Source organism: Mustela nigripes, chromosome 1 (assembly GCF_022355385.1).
Source record: "Mustela nigripes isolate SB6536 chromosome 1, MUSNIG.SB6536, whole genome shotgun sequence".
NCBI lineage: Eukaryota > Metazoa > Chordata > Mammalia > Carnivora > Mustelidae > Mustela > Mustela nigripes.
The window spans coordinates 39,720,306-39,744,195 of NC_081557.1; the positions used below are offsets into that span (position 1 = coordinate 39,720,306).

The following is a 23,890-nucleotide window of genomic DNA, read 5'->3' on the forward strand; positions in this document are numbered from 1 at the left end:
GCACTCTGGCCAGCCCACTGTGTGTGGCTTTGCAGAGAGCAAGGGTGAGGAGGGCCCTTAATAGGAAGGAGCCGCCGGGCATGCACACCACATGGCTAGATTTGGGCAGAGTTTTACATAACACACTCAAATTAAGGCTGCAATGAAGCCGTTTTTTATAGTTGAAGTCCCCGCTTGCCATTTGTGACTATTTAAAAAGCATTTTCATTGGATTTATGGCCAGAAGAGGAGAGGGACACTTACTATTTCAAGCTGATTTGAATAAACAATTATGCAACAAATGCATTATTAATAAGAAGCTCATCATTCCTGTCTGCAAACACTTTACTTGCCTGGTGTCCATTGGGGCCTCCTGGCTCCTTGGAAAGCCCTCCTCCCCACCTCTCCATGGGCGGTGGAGAACCGGTGGGATGGGGTGGCATGTCTGGAGGACGGAAGCAGCCATGAGTAACTGGTGAAAATACGTTTGTTCTCACCTCCATGGCTCTGCCATCCTCATCTGCCTTTTCCTCCTGCTTGATACAATGAATTTTAGCAAAATCAAAGCCCAAGTTGAAAGCTTCCCATGGAACCTCAGATCTCCTCCTTTCTTCTTGCTTAGGCCTTAAGATTTTTTTTTTCTAGTGGAAAAAGGGAAATCAAACAGACATAAGGATCTAAGGCACTAATGGTCTCTCAGCTCAGCCCAGGACGTGCTGCAGGAGTGGGGTGGAGGGGTGGAGATTAAACAGGGGCTCCTTCCCAGGAGGCCAGGCAACCTGCTGAAGCAGAGAGCCAGGTGGCTTTTTGCCTTTTTCTGCGGGGGAAGGAGCATCGGGGTCACCAGTCTGGTATTTACCCACCTCTGAAGGAGTGACCCTTCTCTCCCTCCCTCTTGCTCAGGGCTGAACCTGTGCTCACACGCATAAAGGAGAACCGGAAACGCATCATCTCGCCATCCTTTGACAACATCAAATATGACAACTTTGAGATAGAAGAGTACCCACTGGCCGCCCAGGGCTTTGACTGGGAGCTGTGGTGTCGCTACCTAAACCCCCCCAAGGCCTGGTGGAAGCTGGAGAACTCCACCGCCCCGATCAGGTAATGTGTCCTTACCCATGGGTCTCTCCACCTTATCTTCCATGCAGGGGCTCCCTTCCCAACTCAAGCCCTATTCCCCAAATTCCAGCCCCACTGTGGGATGACAGGATGGGGGTTGGAAGGGAATTACAAATGACCTTCAGTCACCACTTACAGGCCCTTTCTGTAGAACCATGGCACCCAGAATCCACTCAGAGGCTCAAACTTACTCATTTCAGCACATGACCATGGGACACCTGTTGGGGGCCAACAGTTGTGCCGGATGCCGGGGATCCAGAGTGATTAAGATGCAGTTCCTACCCCCAAAAGCCTGCAGTCTGGTGAGGACAGACAAAATAATTAGAATAGCAAATGAGTGCTGGAGGAAACTGTGTGGAAAGTGGGGAGAATCTTTTTTGGAGACTAGGATTTGTACTTGTTTTTAAGTGCAAATAGTAGATTGCAAAGTTGGGGCAGGAGCACTCATAGTTGAAGACACAGTGTAAGTTCACGGACACAGAGGAAGTATAAAGGGACCTTTGCAGGGAGGAGCATGAGGAGGCAGCCCCATGCCATGAGGCCCGAGGGCCAGAGAGGCAAGATCGGACCCCACAACAGCTTGGATCTCTCACCACTATTTGAGTTTATCCTGTAAGAGTCCATTAAAAGTGGCTTCAAACTGCATTTCAAGGATGACAAGCTCTTTTTGCCTTCACTGTTGCCTTCACAGACTCCAGATGACTCCTCTGTTCTCTGGGTCAGGACTCCTGCAACAGCCACCCCACCAGTCCTTATTTCTGTCTGGTTAATCACAGACCAGGTACCTTTATGCTCTCTGCAAAGTCTTGCCCATTAAACACAGAGATGACACCAGAGGTGGCCTAGGGGACTATTCTTAGAATGAAAGAGGAGATTAGAAACTGATGTTGCTTTGTATTACATGAGGGAGAAAGATTATGAAAAAATCTAATTGAAAGTGGGTGATTATTATCTGAGATCATATCCTTCCTTGCCAGAAGAAAAAAAACTACATTCATATTTAAAACCGGGTGGAAGAGAACTATCTAGCTTTCCTGCAGTTATCTCTGTTACCCACCTGTTAGCCCCTGCCACAATACTGTGTTGTGAAATATTTGTTCAGAGGTCACTGTGTGCAAGGGCCTTTCCCACACATGGTCTCATTTGCTTCTCATTATAACCTTGTGACAGCTCATTGTGTCACCCTTGTTTTATAAGATGGGGAAAACCCATAAGACAGAGGAAGGAGAATGGCTCTGTCAAAGGCTATGGGCAGTGGAGCCAGGATCCAAACCTAGGTCAGCTAGATCCCACATCGAGTTGTCATCCTTGTAGACACTCCCAGTTGAGCTCAGAACTGGCATGGCTGGAATTGTGCCTCAGCATGCTGAATGATCCTGGAAGGAAGATCCTTGCTGTCATGCAAGGAGAATTCTTGCCGAAGACTGCACTGATATTACCTGCTTTGTTCTGCTCATCTTGAAATGTGTTGGCCTAGTCATAGTAAACCAGTGTTCTACCCTTGACAGAGAATATCATCTCAGCCTCAAAGTTTTCATCACCTAATTCTTGTCAAAAATTTGGCCAAGAGAAATTATATTCATGGAAGTTTTAGGGGAAGAACTGTATTGGTTTTATCCCTAGATGAAGATAACCCCACAGAAAGCTGTGGGTTATACAAATATACCTTGCCCACTTTGGCTCCTGTTTCTTTGGGGCTGTACGTCAGTGCTGTGTCCGCATGATGTAAGCTAGGAAAAGAGCCCAGAGATACTATTGCATTCTAAAGTGACATCTTTGAACACTGAGGTGCATGTGGCCCTTCTTTTCGCTACATCTGTATCTGTGGGGTGGTCCATATACACAATGGAATATTACTCAGCCATCAGAAAGGATGAATACCCACCCACCACTTGCATTGACATGGATGGGACTGGAGGGGATTATACTGAGTGAAATAAATGAAGCAGAGATAGACAGTTATCATATGATTTCACATGTATGTGGAACACAAGAAATAGCATGGAGGACATTAGGAGAAGGAAGGGGAAAATGAGAGGGAAATCAAAGGGGGAGATGAACCATGAGAGACTATGGGCTCTGGGAAACAAACTGAGGGTTTCAGAAGGGTGAGCCCGGTGATGGGTATGAAGGAAGGCACATATTGCTTGGAGCCCTGGGTGTTATATGCAAACAATGAATCATAGAACACTACATCAAAAACTAGTGATGTACTGTATGGGGACTAACATTCTAAAAAAAAATTAAAAATACAGTGATGTCTTTTGAGAGGTTGTTCACTATATCCCAAAGTGACCTCTACAAAGACTGACATGAGAAATTTCTTTCAGACTGACTGCTAGTCAAAGAAAATCTTGCTAGCCCCAAGGAATGAGTATATTTTCATGTGGGAACTCTAAATGTATTTCTAAGACACGTTTGTTCATTTTCACCTTGGCTGCCAGGAAGCTTAGCATCAATTTTGTGAGTCTCCTTTAAGGACTGTCAAGGAGGACCTAATGCTGCATTCTAACTAGGCCCAATTTGTTGTAAACTTTTGGCCTTTTCAGGCATTTATGTATTTTGTTTTTCATGGTATTGTACATTTTTTGTAAGCTATCTCTAATCCTTTGGGGAATGAGGCAGGGTATAACCCAATAACAGGTTCAGGCTGATTGGGTCCACTTCACACCCCAGCTGGTTAATAAGGAACAGACCATCCGAAGTGTCCTATGCTCATGGCACAGCAACTGTTTTAGAGTATGCTGTTCCCCTGAGTGGGTTTGGCCAAATGGGGAAGGCCCCTTCCTGCATGTCTTAGAGCACCATGTTGAAATATTCAACATTTTCAGGATGTCAAGGACAAGGTTGAGACTTGACTCTGCCCACCCTGCTGCTTTTAAATCACCGTGTGTTTAAAGAAGGGATTCTCTGGGCTTTTTCAATGTGCAAGTGCATCTTTTTTTTTTTTTTTTTAAGATTTTATTTATTTATTTGACAGACAGAGATCATAAGTAGGCAGAGAGGCAGGCAGAGAAGAGAGGAGGAAGCAGGCCCCCTGCTGAGCAGAGAGCCCAATGTGGGACTCGATCTCAGGACCCTGGGATCATGACCTGAGCTGACGGCAGAGGCTTTAACCCACTGAGCCACCCAGGTGCCCCACAAGTGCATCTTTTTAAATGATTTTTCAAGGCACCACTATCCCCACAGGTTTTCAAGGTTTTATATTATTTCATTCAATCCATGTGAGGTTATGGTTGATTCTGTTCCGTAGATATGGAATCGGAGGCTCCAGGAGTCTAGGAAACTTTTCTCAGGAACACACAGACAGGCAAAGGGTTGTCCTCATTAGCGGGCCCCTCCAAGGACAGGGTCAAGCATCCTCCGTTAGAGCAGGAACTCAGCCTAGTTTAGGGGGAGTGGATTGAAGTGCATTTACTGCCCTGGCTGCCCATGGTCTATGGAATGTGAGCCCATCCAGAATAAAATGCTGTGATTTGAAAGGAGGAGGTGAAGCAGGGAGCCCAAGGCTCTTGTCTCCACCGGAGCAGCCTCCTGCACGGGCATTGTCCAAAGCGACGACCTTCGAAAGAGCTCTTTCTCCACCTTGATGAGTTTCCAGTTCCAAAGATGGGTCCATTTGCATGTGACTGACAGTTTTCTTATAGCTGAGGATCCATCATTTCTCTTTTTCTTTCTTCCCCTCCCCGACCCCAACTCCTTCAGCCACCCCCTGATAAGATGCTATACAAGGGCTAGAGATGGTAGCTGTGTGCGGTGGAACAATTCAAAGTCCTTTGTGCAAGTTCATGGTCTCAGCAGAGACGCAGCCCCTGTGCGTTCATGCTGATTCTCCTAAGATGAATCACTCCTGGTGAAGTCCTGTGCCTCACCGGGCACCTGCCCACAGCCACAGAGCCCCATGCTCACTCTCTCACTCAGGAAAGGCCCTCCGGCTCCTGCACTCACTGGCTGTTGATGTGTGGCTCCGGCCTGAGACCCAGGCCCTCCACTCAGCCCCACCTGGAGGCTCTCTCCCCCTAGGGTCCCACAGGCACCTTCAGATCAGTTTTCCTAATAGGGAATGCTTCTTCCTTCTGAAAGGAAGAAGCTTTTTCTCTATGGCCCGTGTTGATGGGTGGTCCCCACCCCACCATCACCCAAGCCATAAGCAAGCTGGCATCCCAATTCCTCCCTCTCTCTCACCTGTTCATCTGTGTCTAAGTTCTGTGGGTTTACATTAAAATAAGACTTTAAACAATCCTTCTTACCATTCCCGATCCTCTGGTCAAGGACCTCATTATGTCTCACCAGACATAGCAGCAAGCTTCCCAACTGGATTCCTCTTTCTACCAGCCTCTTCCGGTCAGTCACCCCACAGCTGCCTGAGGGTTCTTTTCAAAAGCACAAATCTGTTCTCTCTATTTAAGTGTCTGGTTTTTTTGGTTTCTTTTTTTTTTTTCTTTGTTCATTTATTTTGTTTCTTAAATCCCATGTATGAGTGAAATCATAGGGTATCTGTCTTCCTCTGACTGACTTATTTCTGCTCATAACAAAGTCTGCTTAAAATTCCTCACTGACAGTCCTTTACCTCCAGATAAAATCCACATCATTTACCATGCTCTCCAAAGCCCCAACTAATCTTTCCAAGTGAACCAAGGTTTATGTGAGGAACATAAGCAGGGGACGTTAGCGTGGGTGCTCAGGTAGAAACAGAGACTGGCTGTGTGGTTCAGAGCTCAGGCGTCAGGGTAGCCGGAGACGCAGACACTCAGGCCAGGCTGGAGGGTTGAACACTCCTCCCCTGGACTGTCTACCCATTTCAGCACCATCTGGAATGACAACTGGCCCCAGGACAGGAGCTCTCTGCTGTGCCCTCCCCCGTCCCCCGAAGAAACAGCCCCCCTAAAGCAGCTGGTGAAGGTGGGCCTTCAAGGTGGGCGGGCCACTCAGAGAACAAGGTCCATACCAGCTCTGGGGGCAAACGAAGGGAGAGGAACAGATTCTCCTATAGGAAGGCCCCGCTGCTGGAACTCCTTTGGCTGTGCCCAGGAAGCAGCCCTTCTGCTAACTGCTGGCCTGTCTCTCCACACCCCTGCAGGAGCCCTGCCCTCATCGGCTGCTTTATTGTGGACCGGCAGTACTTCCAGGAGATTGGCCTACTGGACGAAGGCATGGAGGTCTATGGAGGCGAGAATGTTGAGCTGGGGATCAGGGTAAGCAAGAGTTCCCACCCAGAGGACTTGGCTCAGCTCTCGGGAGAGATGAATGAGTCTAGGGGGTGGAGAAACGGAGGAAAGGATGAGGGTGACAGATGCATTCTGAATGTCTAGTTCTTAACCTTGCTCCATGTGTGTGATCAGGGCTGCTTGGGGGCAGGCAGGGGACCTATAGAATTTGGAGGAAGAAAAGGACTTCAGAAATTGTTTTGGCTAGGGCTGGGGACATGGGAGATTCAAGCTCCCTACTATGGGAAGAACCTCTTTGTTAAAACCAAACATAGGTTTCTCGGGGCTGAGCAAAAGTGTGCTCCAGGAAGAAACCTGCTGGCATCAAGGGGTGGCTGGATCAGAGTGACCTTCAGAGTCACTTCCCCTCAGAGTCACCTCCTCTTGGGATTTCTCACTCTGATATTCTCTGGCTCCTCTACAATAGTAGCCCAGAGAGCTTTCCTAAAGACTTTGTCAAGAGAGGGCTACGGGGGGCACCTGAGTGACTCAGTCAGTTAAGCATCTGCCTTTGGCTTAGGTCATGATCCAGGGTCCTGGATCGTGGGTGGAGCCCGGCATCTAACTCCCTGCTCAGTGGGGAGCCTGATTCCCACCCCCCTCTCTGCCCCTCCCCCCATTCATGTTCTCTCTCTCAATCTCTCTCTCTCTCTCAAATAAATAAATAAATTCTTAAAAAAGAAAAGAAAAGAAAAGAAAAAGAGGGCTATAGAGAAATAAACTTATGGGGCATAAGACCAAAACACAGCCAGGCTCACTCTATTCTGTTTCCTGACCCCAACACATGCTGGTCAGATACTCAGACCTGTTCATACCTTGTCCGATTCTTCTAGAGGTAGCCACCATCCTGCCCCAAATTAGAGGGCCTTTTTCAACTATCAACACATGATGCGAATCCACAACAGGCATCATTTAATTTCTTATCCCATAGGAACATTTTCTAGGCTCTGACTTTTTCTCCTGGGCCCATGTAAAGATAACCCGAAAATGACTCCCCATCTCTATCACGTCTGAAGGACGCATGAGGTCCCATGGTAGTCAGTAGGAAAGTGATAAGAGACACAATGAAGGACCTCATCCTAGAGGGAAACCCACCCATCTGCCTGGGTTGTGGTCTTATCCTCACAGAAACCCCAACATTCAAGCTGTGGCTTATCTCCACAGTGGACCCCCTTGTCCTATCCATGGGGATCTTAATTTTAAGCAGCCTGATACATCCCCTCTGTGGCAGCCCTTGGAAAGGACCTTGAACCTGCTGGAGTTTGTGGAAATCATCCAAGATATCCCTCCTCCCTGTCAGCCCTCCACGAAGACCACTGCAACATCTGGCTGGTTCTGACCTATGACCCCACTCTTGCCTCTTTTTTTTTAGCATCTGTGTCTCCAGTTCCGACTCAAGGACTCCAGCTTGGGTCCACCCTCCTCTTAACTCTAACTTCCTTAGACCTCCTACCCCACTGGGCAGCCAGCTGACCCCGGACAGACCTCGCCCTGCCTCAAAGGGAGACAGGTCACCTCCACGGACCATCTCACAACATCTGCAGGGGCCTGACCAGCCCCGTGTGGGCTGCACTTATTGCCCAGACGTGTAATCCTAGGGCTCTGACGACTGGCAGCAGGAGCAGCTTGTCCAAAGCTGAGCTTAGAAAATGCTTTTAGACACCCATATTCACTGAAGCAAAGGGAAATTGCTTTGAAGGCCATTAGAATGCCTGGGCTTCGTGGGGAGCTAACGGACTCACAGAGGGCAGAGCCCGCATTGTCTCCCTGGCCTCTCCAGCTCTCCCTACATCACTCATTTCTTCACCATCTCATTTCAGCACCACTCCTGGATAAATGATCGCCCCCAAACATACTATTTTTCACTAGGAGCTGCTGCCAGAAATTGGCAGAACCCCCTCCCATATGCGTGCTCTCTGGGTAAAGATGTTCGGGGACCAAGAGGAGTTAGACGCGTGAGCTCTGCTTCTCACTCTTCGCACACGCAGTCATGGGGCCGTGGGAGATATCTGGCTTCTCTGTGCCTCGATGAGAAAGCTGCTCTGGAGTGTGGGCTGGGGTGAGGCTTTCAAATATGTGGCAAAAATCTTTGGGTTTTGTGTTCAGGTTGTAAAATACAGTGCAAAACATTGCCTGGCATTTCTTTTTCTCCATCTCCTCCCTCCTGCTTGACAGAGATGATGGCACGTTGTGGTCATTGAAGGAAAGATGGTTTTTCAAGCAGGGACCCAACAGCCTGTTGTCTGGCAGAGCGGCAGACAAGGAGGAGCTAGTTCATTTGAATTCCAGGCTCTCCTTAAAGGGATGCAGAACTGCTCGTCGTCCCCGAAATAGATTTGCACATTTTGTGGGGCTGTTAGTGCCTTTCTTTCGTGTTTTGTGAGTTCACATCTGAGTGCCTCCCCTTCCTTATCTAGGATCCCCCTAGACAAGGTGCAATGATTCCACAGGATTGTTTGTAAAAAAGACAGACCTTGTTTTTCTCACCTCTTTGAGTCAGAGGCAACTTATTCCAAGTCCTTACCCATTTGGAACCCAGAGTTGTTTGCACAGTTATTCGCAACCTGCTCTGGCAGCTAACTATGCCATCCGTCTACATCCCTAAAAAGTAGTTCTTATTAGAAGACTCCTTTTATTCAGATGAGGGAATGGTGAAATTAAGAGTTTATGTATGCATACAACTTATAAGTGGTAGAGAAAAGATTCAACCCCAGATCTTTGTGATGGGAACGCCTAGAGAGATATACCACAGAATATCTAGGATAAAAATCCTATGAGCATCCCCCGCAAAATGATTACAGTGACCATGCAGTAATTCCTTCTACTCTCTTCACAATCATGTCTACTGAGTCCCTATGTAAAGTCTTATTCTTAATTAGTGCTCCTTTCTAATAAGTCTTTTTTTTTTTCTGATTTCTACTTCCACAACTCAGTGGGGAAAAGAAGAGAGTTGCTATGGGCAAGCAGAATGAAAAGAGCGAGATAATAAGAGGACGTTGAATAGGAGAGAGAAAGATTGTATAGATGATGGCTACAAATATGCTAGAATATATAAGAGAGCATTCAAGAGGTGGTAAGAAATTAAGAAATTATTGGAGACAATAAATAAATGGAGTTGACTGCCCTCAAATATATGTTGAAGTTCTAACCTTCCATCCAGGTGAATATGATCTCATTGGAAATTGGGTCTTTGCCCATGTTAATCAGGTGAAGATGAGGTCATACTATGTTACAGTGGCCCTAATCCAATATGACTGGTGTTTTTAGAAGGAAAATTTGGGTACAGACAGGCTCAGAGGGAGGATGACCATGTGAAGGCAGAGGCAGATTGGAGTAATGCCAGGGAAGGCCTGGGGCCACCAGAAGCTGGAAGAGGCAAGGCAAGATCCTGCCCTAAGGCTTTAGAAAGAGCATGGTCCTGTCAACACCTGATTTCAGACTTCTAGCCTCTAGATTTGTGAGAGAATAAATCTGTGGTTTTAAGAGAACCCGCCTGTGTTGCGTTGTTATAACAACCCAAGGAAATTAATACTGAGACCAAAACATGAGTGAAAATAGGAACCTATAGGGACGCCTGGGTGGCTCAGTTGGTTAAGCAGCTGCCTTCGGCTCAGGTCATGATCCCAGCGTCCTGGGATCAAGTCCCACATCGGGCTCCTTGCTCGGCAGGGAGCCTGCTTCTCCCTCTGCCTCTGCCTGCCATTCTGTCTGCCTGTGCTTACTCTCTCCCCCCCTCTCTCTCTGATAAATAAATAAAATCTTTGGAGAAAAAAAATAGGAACCTAGAGAAAGTATGAAGAACCTGGTGACTTTAGGCTTATGATTTCTTAATTTCATGGAGTACAGAGGACAGGATACAAAGCCTCAGGGTTTCCCAACATGAAGAGTCTCATATAATAATCCCCTGATTCCCCATTTTACCTCTCACAAAACTAGTACTCCAAAGACCAATTATCTCTGTGTAAGATGAGCTAGAAATACTCCCACCCTCACCCCCAGAGTTAGGGTAAAAATTGCCTTCCTCAATTTTATGATGAGAAGAGAAGAAAAATTCTCCTTTGTGAATCCCTCCCTTGGATTTATAACATAAAATCAAAATACTTCATGGTCCAGAAAATCTCAAGAGCAGAATTTAACTTAAAGTTGTTGGAAGTTCTTAGGCATCTACAAAAATGTATACAAACCCTCTCTGGGGAAAGACCCCTTTAACCCAGGCTATAAAACTTCCCACGGCCAGAGTTTCAAGGAATGTGAATTCACCTTTTTAAAAAATCACAAGACAAGGGGAAAAAAAAATGCACCAGAAGCAAAAGCACTGGACAGCCCAATTTGTTCTACAAAATCCTCAAGCATTGATTCTATCAGATGCAGGATATGAAATAAGTTGTATACTAGGTTTAAAAAAAATAGCAGATGGGTGGGGCGCCTGGGTGGCTCCGTCAGTTAAGCATCTGACCACCCTCTCTGTGTGCCTCTGACTCTCCCTCTCTCTCTCTCTCTCTCAAGTAAATAAATCTTTAAATAAATAAGAGATTGGAAAAATAAATAAGAAGAAAGAGACTATGAAAAAGACCAGTCATATTGGGATAAAAATAGAATCCCAAACATAATAAATATAAAAATGGGGATGCCTGGGTGGAGTTGAACACCCAACTGACTCTTGGTTTTGGCTCAGGTTATGTGATGGAGTCATGTAATGGAGCCCCTGGTGGGCTCCACGCTCAGTGGGGAGTCTGTTTGAGTTGCTCTCTCCCTTTCCCTCTGCCCTTCCTCCCACTTGTGCTCCTTCTCATTCTTTAAAAAATAAAAAATTAAAACAAAAATGGAAATTAAAAGCTTAATGGATTGATTAAATGTTCAGACGGACATTGTTAAAGGAAAAAATAGTACATTGGGAAATAGACCTAAAGAAATTATTCAAAATCAGCCCAGAAATACAAAGAAAGAAATAAGAAAAAAAAAGAGAGAGAGAGAGAAAGAGAAAGAGACTGAAAGACAGGTAGAATTGTGGAAAAGTGTCTAAACATCTTAGAATTCCGATGGAGATGGTAAAAAGTGAGGATTAGGTAAAAGCAATATTTGAAGAGATAATGACTAAAAATGTACCCAAGCTCGTAAAAGATGCCAGTCCTCAGATTCAGAAAGCCAACCTGTCCAAAGTAGGATAAATACAAATATATTCACACTTAGACATGTTATAGTGAATGCCAGAGGCAGAAAGAAAATCTGATAGCAGTCAGAGGGAAAAGATAAACTACCAAAAAAGTAATAATAGAATAACAGGTGACTTTTCAGTGGAAAATAAAAAAAAAAGGAATCCAGAAGACCATGGGACAATAAATATTCTGAGAGAGAATAATTGTGAGCTTATGTATGTATGTATATGTGTGTGTATATATATGTATATATATGGACTCAATAAAAATATCTTTTAACTAGGGTAAAAGAAAATCATTTTCTAGAACATAAAAACTGCAAGAGTTTGCCACTAACATATCTTCACTAAAATAAATTATAAAGGGTACACTTCAAGTATAAGGAAAATTATCCCAGAAGGAAATCTGAAATAAGAGAAGAATACTTAGCTCAAAAAGTAGTAAATTTATGAGTAAATCTAAAGAACTGTTGATGGTAAATAACACTATTGTAATGTCTTGTGGGATGATTAAAACCACAATGCATGATGACAATTGCAAATAAGTTGGGAAAGGGTGATTGTAATTAGAGTGTTCTAAATGCCTATATGTTAATGAGGATGGAAAGGATACTGGTTGACTTTGAATTTTGATGAAATAAGCATATTAAAGTTTCTAGGGAAGCCATGAAAAGCATAGATAAAGTATAACTTCCAGAGTTGTAGGGGGGGGAAATAAAATATGAAAATGGAGAAATAGAAACAGAAGGGATGGTACAAAGAGAAAATATATGAGATGGTAGAAATTAATCCAAATATATGAGTAAATACATTAAGTTACACAGGCTAAGTTAAAAGACAAACATTTTAAAATTATAATTTTTTTAAATTATCTGTAAGCTATTTATAAGAAACATGTCTGAAATGTTAAAATACAGAAAGGTTAAAATCTAAATGTATAGAAAAATTATTAACAGGCAAATGTCAATGAAAAGAAAATTGCTGTACTTATATTAATATTAGAAAAAATATTATTACAACATATTTTAGCACAAATAAAGATTTCTACAATGTACAGTTCACCAGGAATATATAACAATTATAAACTTTTATGCACCTAATTGTGCAAACTTGATTTATATAAAGTAAAAGTTGACAGAATTATAAGGAGACATCAATAGCTCCACTGATGTAGTGAAAGAATTTACTAAATTTCTCCAGGTAAGTGATAGACCAACACCATTACTAGCTTGAATCTAATGGGATATAGAGAGCCCTGCCATCTAACAACTACAAGATTCAACAAATTTCAAGGATTAATATCGTATAGAGCGTATTCTTTGACCACAATGTAATTCAATTAGAAATCCACAACTAAAAATTACAGAAATATTGGAAATTATGAAACATTTCTAAATAACTCATAGGTCAAAAAGAATTTATACTGGAGATTTGAAAATATTTTGAACTGAATGATAACAAATATGCTATATATTACATTATGTGAAATTTAGCTAAAATAGCACTTAAGAAAAGTTGTAAATTAAAACAGTATGGTATTGGCATAAAATCAGACATGAGTCATTGGAACAGAATGGAGAGCCCAGAAATAAACCCACACATACACAGTCAATTAATTTACAACAAAAAAGTCAAGAATATATAACAGACCAAGGACAGTCTCTTTAAAAAATGGTATTGGGAAGACTAGGAAGCCACATGCCAAAACTGGACCATTTTCTTACACCACACACAGAAATCAATTCAAAATGTATTAAAGACGTGAATGTAAGACCTGAACGCATAAAACCCATAGAAGAAAATGTAGACCATAAGCTCCTTAGCATAGGTCTTGGTGATGATTTTTTAATTTGACACCAAAAGCAAAAGCAAAAAGCAGAAATGATCGAGTAGAAATACATCAAACTAAGAACATTCTGCACAGGAAAGAAAACCTATCAATGGAGTGAAAAGTCAATCTACTGAATGGGAGAAAATATTTGCAAGTCATATATCTGATAAGAGATGAATATCCAAAATATATAAAGTACCATAAAGCTTAAGAGCAAACAATCCTATTTAAAAATGACAGAATATCTGAATAGATACTTTTTCACGGAAAACATCCAGATGGCCAACAGACACATGAAAAAATGCTCAATGACACTCATCATCAGGGAAATCTAAAACAAAACCACAATGAGATATCACCTTATACAAGTCAGAATGGCTGTTATCAAAATGACAAAAAATAATGAGGATTGGCAAGGATGTGGAGAAAACAGAATCTTTGTGTTGAAGGGAATATAAATTGGTGCAGCCACTATAGACAACAGTATGGAGGTTCCTCATACTGTACCATATGATCCAGCAATTCCACTTCTGGGAAAACAAATATGTTGACTTAATAAGATATATACATTCCTATGTTCACTGCAATATTATTACAATAGCCAAGATAAGGAAACAACTTAAGCATCCACCGGTGGGCAAATGAATAAAGAAAATGTGGTGTATATATTTATAATGGAATGTTATTCAGCCATTAAAAAAAATGAAATCTTGCCATTTACAACAGCATGGATGGACCTCAAGGGTATTATGCTAAGTGAAATGAATCAGATAGAGAAAGACAAATACCATATGGTCTTATATATATGTGGAATCCAGAGAAAGAAAGGAAGGAAGGAAAGAAGGAAGGAAGAAAGAAAGAAACAGGATGGGAGGAAGGAAGGGAGGGAGGGAGGGAGGAAGGAAGGAAGAGAAAGAAAGAAAAATAAGCTTGTAGATACAGAGAACAGATTGGTGGTGGCCAGAGGCAGGGGGTGGGGATGGGAAACATGGGTGAAGGGGGTCAAAAGCTATGAGCTTCCAGTTATAAAATAAGTAAGTCACAGGAATATAATGTATAGCATGGTGACCACAGTGAATAATACTCTTGCATATTTAGAAGTTGCTAAAAGATGGAAGACCATTCCATGCTCTTGGATCGGAAGAATAAACATTGTTAAAATGTTTGTACTGCCTAGAGCAATCTATACTTTTAATGCCATTCTGATCAAAATTCCACTGGTATTTTTCAAAGAGCTGGAGCAAATAATCCAAAAATTTGTATGGAAGCAGAAGAGACCTCGAATCGTTAAGGAAATGTTGAAAAACAAAAATAAAACGGGGGGCATCACACTACCTGATTCCAAGCTTTACTACAAAGCTGTGATCACCAAGACAGCATGGTACTAGCATAAAAACAGGGACATAGACCAGTGGAACAGAGTAGAGAGCCCAGATATGGACCCTCATCTCTACGGGTAAATAATCTTCGACAAAACAGGAAAAAATATACAGTGGAAAAAAGACAGTCTCTTCAATAAATGGTGCTGGGAAAACTGGTCAGCTATATGTAGAAGAATGAAACTCAACCATTCTCTTACACCATACACAAAGATAAACTCAAAATGGATAAAAGACCTCAGCGTGGGACAGGAATCCATCAGAATCCTAGAGGAGAACATAGGCAGTAACCTCTTCGATATCAGCCACAGCAACTTCTTTCAAGATATGTCTCCAAAAGCAAAGGAAACAAAAGCAAAAATGAACTTTTGGGACTTCATCAAGATCAGAAGCTTCTGCACAGCAAAGGAAACAGTCAACAAAACAAAGAGGCAACCCACGGAATGGGAGAAGATATTTGCAAATGACAGTACAGACAAAAGGTTGATATCCAGGATCTATAAAAAACACCTCAAACTCAACACACACAAAACAGACAATCATATCAAAAAATGGGCAGAAGATATGAACAGACCCTTCTCCAATGAAGACATACAAATGGCTATCAGACACATGAAAAAATGTTCATCATCACTAGCCCTCAGGGAGATTCAAATTAAAACCACATTGAGATATTACCTTACACCAGTTAGAATGGCCAAAATTAACAAGACAGGAAACAACATGTGTTGGAGGGGATGTGGAGAAAGGGGAACCCTCTTACACTGTTGGTGGGAATACAAGTTGGTGCAGCCTCTTTGGAGAACAGTGTGGAGATTCCTCAAGAAATTAAAAATAGAGCTTCCCTATGACCCTGCAATTGCACTACTGGGTATTTACTCCAAAGATACAGATGTAGTGAAAAGAAGGGCCATCTGTACCCCAATGTTTATAGCAGCAATGGCCACGGTCGCCAAACTGTGGAAAGAACCAAGATGCCCTTCAATGGACAAATGGATAAGGAAGATGTGGTCCATATACACTATGGAGTATTATGCCTCCATCAGAAAGAATGAATAGCAACATGGACGGGACTGGAAGAGATTATGCTGAGTGAAATCAGTCAAGCAGAGAGAGTCAATTATCATATGGTTTCACTTATTTGTGGAGCATAACAAATAGCATGGAGGACATGGGGAGTTAGAGAGGAGAAGGGAGTTGGGGGAAATTGGAAGGGGAGGTGAACCATGAGAGACTATGGACTCTGAAAAATAATCTGACGGGGTTTGAAGTGGCAGGGAGGGGTGGGAGGTTGGGGGAACCAGGTGGTGGGTATTATGGAGGGCACGGATTGCATGGAGCACTGGGTGTGGTGCAAAAATAATGAATGCTGTTATGCTGAAAATAAAAAATAAATTTAAAAAAAGGAAGTTGCTAAGAGAGTAAATCTTAAAAGATCTCAACACAAAAAAAAATTTTTGTAACTGTGTAAGGTGACGGATGTTAACTAAAGTTGTGATCATTTCATAATGTATACAAATATTAAATCAGTATGTCATATACCTCAAACATTAAATTAAATGAAATTAAAATATTTTCCAAAAAATAAGAGAAATTGTATAGTATCCCACTCTTAGAAAGAAGAGTTTAAGGTTAATGAGATAAATATATAAGTAGTTAGAAAAAATATCTGAATAAAAACTGTAGGTGAAATAATAAAGATATGAACATAAATTAATGAAATACATATTTTTATGACTTGTAATTCATTCTGACATGTATAATTCATATCTGATATATATGTAAAAGATATATAGAAGATAGATATATATATATATATATATATATGATATGTAGAAATGACTAAAAAAAACAAAGCTTCATTCTTTGAAAATGTTAATCAAATTGACAAACTTTTACCAGGATTGAGAGAGAGAGAAAGAGGTGCCACAACCACAAATAAACAATATTAAGAATGGAAAAGGAGAAATGATTATAGTTGATATAGAGATTAAAAATGGAAGAGTATATTGTTAACAAGTTTATTCAAAAATGTGAAAACAAATAAAGAGAACAAATTTATGGAAAAATATAGTTTATAAAAACTGCCACAGGAAGAAATTAAAAACTGAAATTGTTCCATAACCATTAAAGAAGTTGAATCAGTAGTTTAATATATTCTCACAGGTAAAACACTAGGATGATGGTTCACCACCAAGCACTGCTAAACGTTTAAGGGATGAAAATATTCCAAACTTATGCAAGCTATTTGAACGTAGAGTTGAGAATAGATACTAAATGCCCAAAAGAACAGTGGCTTGGATCTCTTCTAGGTCCAAACATCCAGGAAGATCCCTGGGTTTACAGAACAATATATATATGAGAGAGAGTGTGAGGTGGGGGCAGGGGGAGGGGCAGAGGGCGAGAGAAAGAGAATCTTAAGAAGGCTCCATACCCAGTGCAAAGCCCCAAGCAGGGCTCAGTCTCATGACCCTGAGGTCATGACCTAAACGAAATCAAGAGTCAGACACTTAACCAACTGAACCACTCAGACACCCCAGCACAATTAATAATATTCTGAGTCATGAAAAAGTCTGAATTGTAGACTGTGTACTGTGTTCAATAAAACAACAAGAGCACAACATATTTAAAAATTTCTTTGGAAAATGTAAAACTTGTTAAATTTCTAATATTGAAAGAGACAACTTCTCAATTATGTAGAATTGACATATAGAAATATATAGAAGCCTAGCCTGACTATTCTTTGAAATCAAATTCTTCCACATAAGTAACAGCTGTCTCCACCATAGAAGTAGGAAAGGGAGGGAAGGATGTTACTACCACTGTGCTAGTGCCCTTCCTAGTGTCCAGAGCAGGCGGTTGAAGGAAAGAGAGCTCTCCTCTCCCTCTTGGCTCTGGCTCTCTGTAATGGAGCACAGAGAAGAGTCTTCCAGATAGGACTCCATTGGACATCCATTTGGACATATCCGCAAGTCACCAACTCCTTGTCTGGATGTCCAAGCTTTACTCATTTGGGAGTTTCTTATTGGTATTTTGGACTCTCTGTCTTGGAATGGTCACAATCGTCATTCTCTTTAAAATATTGTCTGCTATTACACTGCCTCTTGAACAGCCTTTTCATCCTCTAGATTGACTGACCTTTTACCACCTGCTCCAAAGGCTGGATCATTTCCTTTATTCTGTCTCACCCAGATTACCCAAACCCTCATGATAGCCTTGCCTCTTTTAATTGTTCTTGCTTGGCCTCATCATAAGGTCTAACTGAGTATAGAATGATTCTCCCTCTTCTCCCTATATAACTGACCAAAATCTAGGGCAATAAGATGTCCAGCTGACTGGCTCCTCTTGTTGGCCCTGGGATCACCAAGAAATCAGTCAAGCTCCTCCTTATCTGGGTATCCTTTTTTAATAACTAAATAAAGCAGGAATTTGCATTGGAGATCTCTCAGCGCCTCAGACAAGAGACTTTATTCTGTTTCTATGACATCTTTTTATTGTCTTTGTCTACCAGTTTTCATGCCCTCTCTTCAATTTTCTTTCTTAGCCATGGAGAAGATAGTATCTATCTATACTTTAAGAAAATGCCAATCACTATTCCATAGGGCCTGTGGGATGAAGGAAGCAAAGAAGGTTATAGACACAGTAAGAACAGATTTCACAAACTGCATAGTCATCAGAAATTCCCTAGTCCTTGGACTGGGTTCATCTGTAGCTTCTATAATCAACTAAGGAATGATGGCAATGCCTTTCATATGTATTTTCAAATTTTTTTACTATAATTATCCTATTTACTACACACAACAATCAAGTGCTATTGGCAAGTCAGATAGTATCTAGAAGTGTTATAAGATTAAAAATATTTATGTTGGGGCACCTGGTGGCTCAGATGGTTAAGCGTCTGCCTTCAGCTCAGGTCATGATCCCAGGGTCCTAGGATCGAGTCCCACATTGGGGTCTCTGCTCAGCAAGGAGCCTGCTTCTCCCTCTCCCTCTACGGCTCCCCCTGCTTGTGCTCTTTCACTCTCTCTCTCTCTAATAAATAAATAAAATCTTTAATTATATATGTATACATATATATTTATGTTGGTCAGAAAGGTAAATTCATCCTTATGTTTTATTATCTCATTACTATAATTATTTTAACAACAAAGAAAGCAAGAAATTAATTTAAATACTTTGTAAACTACAAAGGGATCTATATAAAACATATAATTGTATTATGCATATAGATATATGTGTTACATAAATATACTACCGTGCCATTTATATGGTGCTTTGTTTTTTAAAGCATGTTTTAATTTATATTATTATAGTCCTGCTAAACTTTTTAGATGACACTCAGGAGTCTATATTGTAAGCAAAGAAAACTGACTCAGGCTGACCTACAGAGAAAAGAAATTTATTGGAAGGTCCTTAGATATCTCAAAGAAGTCTAATAGTCTCAGAGTCTCAAAGACCTCCTATAAGAAGTCTAGAGATGCAGATTCAGGAAAATAAGTGGAAACCTAGAGAGAATAGAGAGCAGAAACCATAGCCAAAGCCAACCAGTAGGAAATAATGTATTTAGGACTGACACCACTGCCATGGCTAGGTGGTTCTGCTACTAAATACTGGGCACAGGGCTTGGGTCTTGGTGACATTCACGAAGATTCAGAGTCCTTGCTGAGAGCATACAGTTGGCTAAACCTGGATTATATGACCATGCTTTAGCTTCAAGGGGAGATCATATATGGCTTCTTTTCAGCTTCCTTAAGCTCAAGAATTACATAAATTGTGGTCCCTTATATAACAAGGGGATTTAGAACCTGAGTTCAAAAGTCCTCTGCAACAGGTAATCTAATATCTAAGGTATTGTGCTCCATGCTCCAGATAGTTTATGAGAAATGGAATCTCAAGCAAAAACAGAAACACTTCTTTATTGCAGACAATTTCAGACATATGCAAAAATAGAATGGTATAATAAAGTGCCTTGCATCCATCACCCAGTTGCAACATTGTGAATGCACAGATAATTTTGGTTTTAATCTCTACCCTAACCCAATCCTGCCTCAACTTCAGTTATTTTGAAGCAAATCCCAGACATCATATCATCAAAAAATATTTCAATATACATCTAAAATAGATAAGAATTTTTTAAAGAATATAACCACAATACTATTTCAGTCCTAAAGTGTTGAAAAGAATTCCCTAATACCATCAAATATTATGTGTTCAAATTTCCTTAATTGTCTCATTTTTTGTTTTTCAGCTTGTTTGTTTGTTTGAATCAAAATCCAGTTGGTTAATATCTTTCTTTTTATTTATTTATTTTTTAAATTTTTAAAAATTTTTTTTATTTTCAGCATAACAGTATTCATTGTTTTTGCACTAAACCAGTGCTCCATGCAATCCATGCCCTCTCTAATACCTACCACCTGGTTCCCCCAACCTCCCACACCCTGCCGCTTAATATCTTTCAGGTGTCTTTTAATCTACTGAATTTCTCCCTCCATCTCCTTTTTTCCCTTTGTAATTTATTTTTAAAGAGATGAGGTTATTTTTGCTATAGAGACCCCCATAGTACAGATTTTCTCAATTGAATTTCCCTGATGACATTTAACATGTTCTCCTGACCTGTATATTTCTGCTAAATTGGTAGTTAGATCTGGAAATGTAGGTTCAATTATGTAGCAAGATTATTTCATAGGCAATATCTGTATACGTCCATCATGAGGTGCATCATGTCTAGTTCATTCATTAGGGTTTGCAAAATGATGGTATTTTATTTTTATTAAAGATTTTATTTTTTTTAAAGATTTTATTTATTTATTTGACAGAGACAGAGATCACAAGTAGACAAAGAGGCAGGCAGAGAGAGATGGAGAAGGGAGAAGCAGGCTCCCCGCCAATCAAAGAGCCTGATGTGGGGCTCAATTCCAGGACCCTGAGACCATGACCTAAGCCGAAGGCAGAGGCTTAACCCATTGAGCCACTCAGGCGCTCCATTCTTACTCATTTATTAACTGGAATAACTTTTTTCTTTTTTTGTATATGTATTTTTTATTTGAGTATAGTTGACACGTAAGGCTCTATTGGTCTCAGGTATACAAGGTAGTGATTCAACAAGTTTATACATTATGTTGTATTCACCATAGGATAGCTACCATCTGTCCCAATACATCACCGTTACAATATCATTGACTGGACTCCTTATGCTGTGCCTTTTATTCCTATGACTTACACAAAAAGACATTTACAATCATCCATTTTTTGGTTGCCTGGAAGTACAATAAAATTCATTTGGAAAAATCAGAATAAAGAACTTTATAACAGCTTTCAAAAGAAAAAAGAACTGATTTTCTACCATCTTCCAAAGGGAACTAATTATTCTTTTTAGTATTATTATGAACTTATGGATTTAAATATGTTGGATGTATTTCAATTTATTACATTTAATATCCTTATTAATTTGCATATTTTCACCTTTGGCTGTTAGGAACCTGTGATTCTTTAGTGGCTTCCTGCTATCGGGATGTTCCAGGTTCATCTATACATTTCCTATTCCAGACCTATAATCAGCCATTTCCCTAAGGAGCCCAGTTTTCTTTTAGTGAGTAATGGTATTTAAAATCACAGTCTGTGGGGCACCTGGGTGGCTCAGTGGGTTAAGCCTCTGCCTTCGGCTCAGGTCATGATCTCGGGGTCCTGGGGTTGAGCCCTGCATCAGGCTCTCAGCTCAGCAGGGATCCTGCTTCCCCCGCCTCCAGCCCCTGCCTGCCTCTCTGCCTGCTTGTGATCTCTCTGTCAAATAAATAAATAAAATCTAAAAAATAATAATAATAAAATTAAATAAATAAAATCACAGTCTGGGCACTAGGGGTGTTCATTGTTACTGGTTTGGTCCATGTTTCTAGGTCTTTTAAGTAGTCTGAGCTAGAAATTATTATTATTTTTGTAGAGAGAAAATACTCCAGGCATTCATGATGATCTTTCTGTTTTTTTTTTTTTTAAGATTTTATTTATTTATTTGACAGACAGAGATCATAAGTAGGCAGAGAGGCAGGCAGAGAGAGGGAGAAGCAGGCTCCCTGCTGAGCAGAGAGCCCGATGCGGGGCTCAATCCCAGGACCCTGAGACCATGACCTGAGCCGAAGGCAGAGGCTTAACCCACTGAGCCACCCAGGCGCCCCCATGATGATCTTTCTAATTCAAATGTAGAACTAGAGAGTTTCTACTTCACCTTATCAATCTTACATTTTTATTTCCCTTCTCCCATGTCAAAAATTCTGATTCTTAATGACACCAACACAATTACTTGTTTCTTTTATTCCCCAGTATGCATACAGCTGTCTCAGAATACTAATAACAATGCCATCACCAACAATATGATTGCTAGAAACAGTTTAATTCTTTTTTTTTTTTTGCCTTTCTTCTTGCCATTTATATTCCACTAGAGAAAAATTACTGTGATTTAAAGTCATGTTGAATAGTTCCTCTCTGTGTTATTTTCCTACCAACCTAATAAACAGGTTCATTTCTTTCATCTTGCTTTTGATTTTTAGGCATTGTTTTTTCATATTTAACTTTTTATAATTCTATAAATTTTTACATAATTTCAAAGTCAAATCTACAAACCAAGTATATTCATAAAAGTCCATATTCTGTCACTGTCCTCTGTTTTCTTACTATGTCTAATGTAAACATTTTGTTTGCTTTACTTTACCCTTCAAAAACATATAAGGAAATATTGTACATATGTTCACATCTCTCCGTGTAATGTTAATGGTAATTTAGTGTAAATGGTAATACTCTGTGTACACTTTTCAGGACCATGGTTTTCTTGATATATGCTTTTTTTCTGAAGATCACTTATAATAGTATATAGAGATTTTGCCTCATTGCTTTTTTATAGCTGCATAGTACTCCAATGTGTGCATGTTCTATAGTTTATTTTACCGGTTTCCTCTTGAGGGCATAGTGCTATAACTAATAGTCTTGTGCCTACACATTTTCACATTTTTACTGGATTATCACTTGAACAGATTCCTGAAAGCATAACTGTGGGTCAAAGGGCAAATGTATGTGTAATTTTGCTAAGACGTCCTCAAATATCCCTCCAAAGGGGTAGTACTTTTTCCACCAGGAACAATAAAGGTTCTTGTTTCCCCATAGTCAACTAACAAAGTATGTTGTAGACTATTTGGGTTTTTGCCAATCTGACAGATGAGAAATGACTTTCAGAGAAGTTTTAATTTGCATTTCTCTTATTAAGAGCTAAGTTGAACAGCTTTTCATATGATTAAGGCCATTTGCATTTCTTTTTTCCATGAGCTTTTCATATCGTTGGCCCATTTTCCTACAGGATTGTTAGTCTTTTCTCTATTTTTAGAATCTCTTTACACATTAGGGATGGTAATACTTTGTCTGTCATATACATTGCAAATATTTTCTCCCTGTTTGTTACTTGTCTTTTGGTTTTGCTTCTGGTGGGTTTTTTTTTTTTTCATTTTGTTTGTTTTTTGTTTGTTTGTTGTATTTTGTTGTTTTTTGGGGGGGGTTGTTTGTTTGGTTGGTTTTTGTTTTTGCCATGCTGAAACCTCTTCCCTTCCTTTTCTTCTTCTTCTTTTTTAATGTAAGCAAATGTATCTCTCTTTTTCCTTCTTGCTTCCAGGGTTTAGTCATAGAAAAACTTAACCACATTAGGTTATAAAGAAATGCATCTGTTTTCTTCTGGCATTTGTGTGCTCAAATATTTTTCTCATTTTAAACTCTAATTCATTCAGTATTGATGTTGATGTATGGTATGAAGAATAGACTCAATGTCTTATTTTTCTGCATGGCCAACCAGTTATCCTAACACCTCCTATTTAAAATGACATCTTTTCCTCACCACATTGCAATGCTACCTTTATCATATGCTAAATTGTCATGTATATATTTGAATCTGTTTCCACTGATTTGTTGGTATATTTATGTACTACTGTCACACAATTTCAATTTTATAGCCTTTGTGTTATGTTTGTAAGTCTAAGCTTTAAAATGTTTTTTAAGGGGCACCTGGGTGGCTCAGTGGGTTAAGCCGCTGCCTTCGGCTCAGGTCATGATCTCAAGGTCCTGGGATCGAGTCCCGCATCGGGCTCTCTGCTCAGCAGGGAGCCTGCTTCCCTCTCTCTCTCTCTCTGCCTGCCTCTCTATCTACTTGTGATTTCTCTCTGTCAAATAAATAAATAAAATCTTTAAC

At 40.6% G+C, this 23,890-nt stretch overlaps 1 protein-coding gene across 2 annotated transcripts in view; it reads left to right on the forward strand.

The window, feature by feature from the left end:
• GALNT18 (polypeptide N-acetylgalactosaminyltransferase 18) overlaps positions 1-23,890 on the forward strand; it is a 345,093-nt gene that overhangs the window by 244,194 nt on the left and 77,009 nt on the right. For both annotated transcript variants that reach the window (XM_059408147.1, XM_059408158.1), the window contains exons 5-6: positions 883-1,080; positions 6,179-6,293. In XM_059408147.1, coding sequence (XP_059264130.1) covers positions 883-1,080; positions 6,179-6,293 — 313 coding nt within the window. The remainder of the gene's footprint in view (positions 1-882; positions 1,081-6,178; positions 6,294-23,890) is intronic.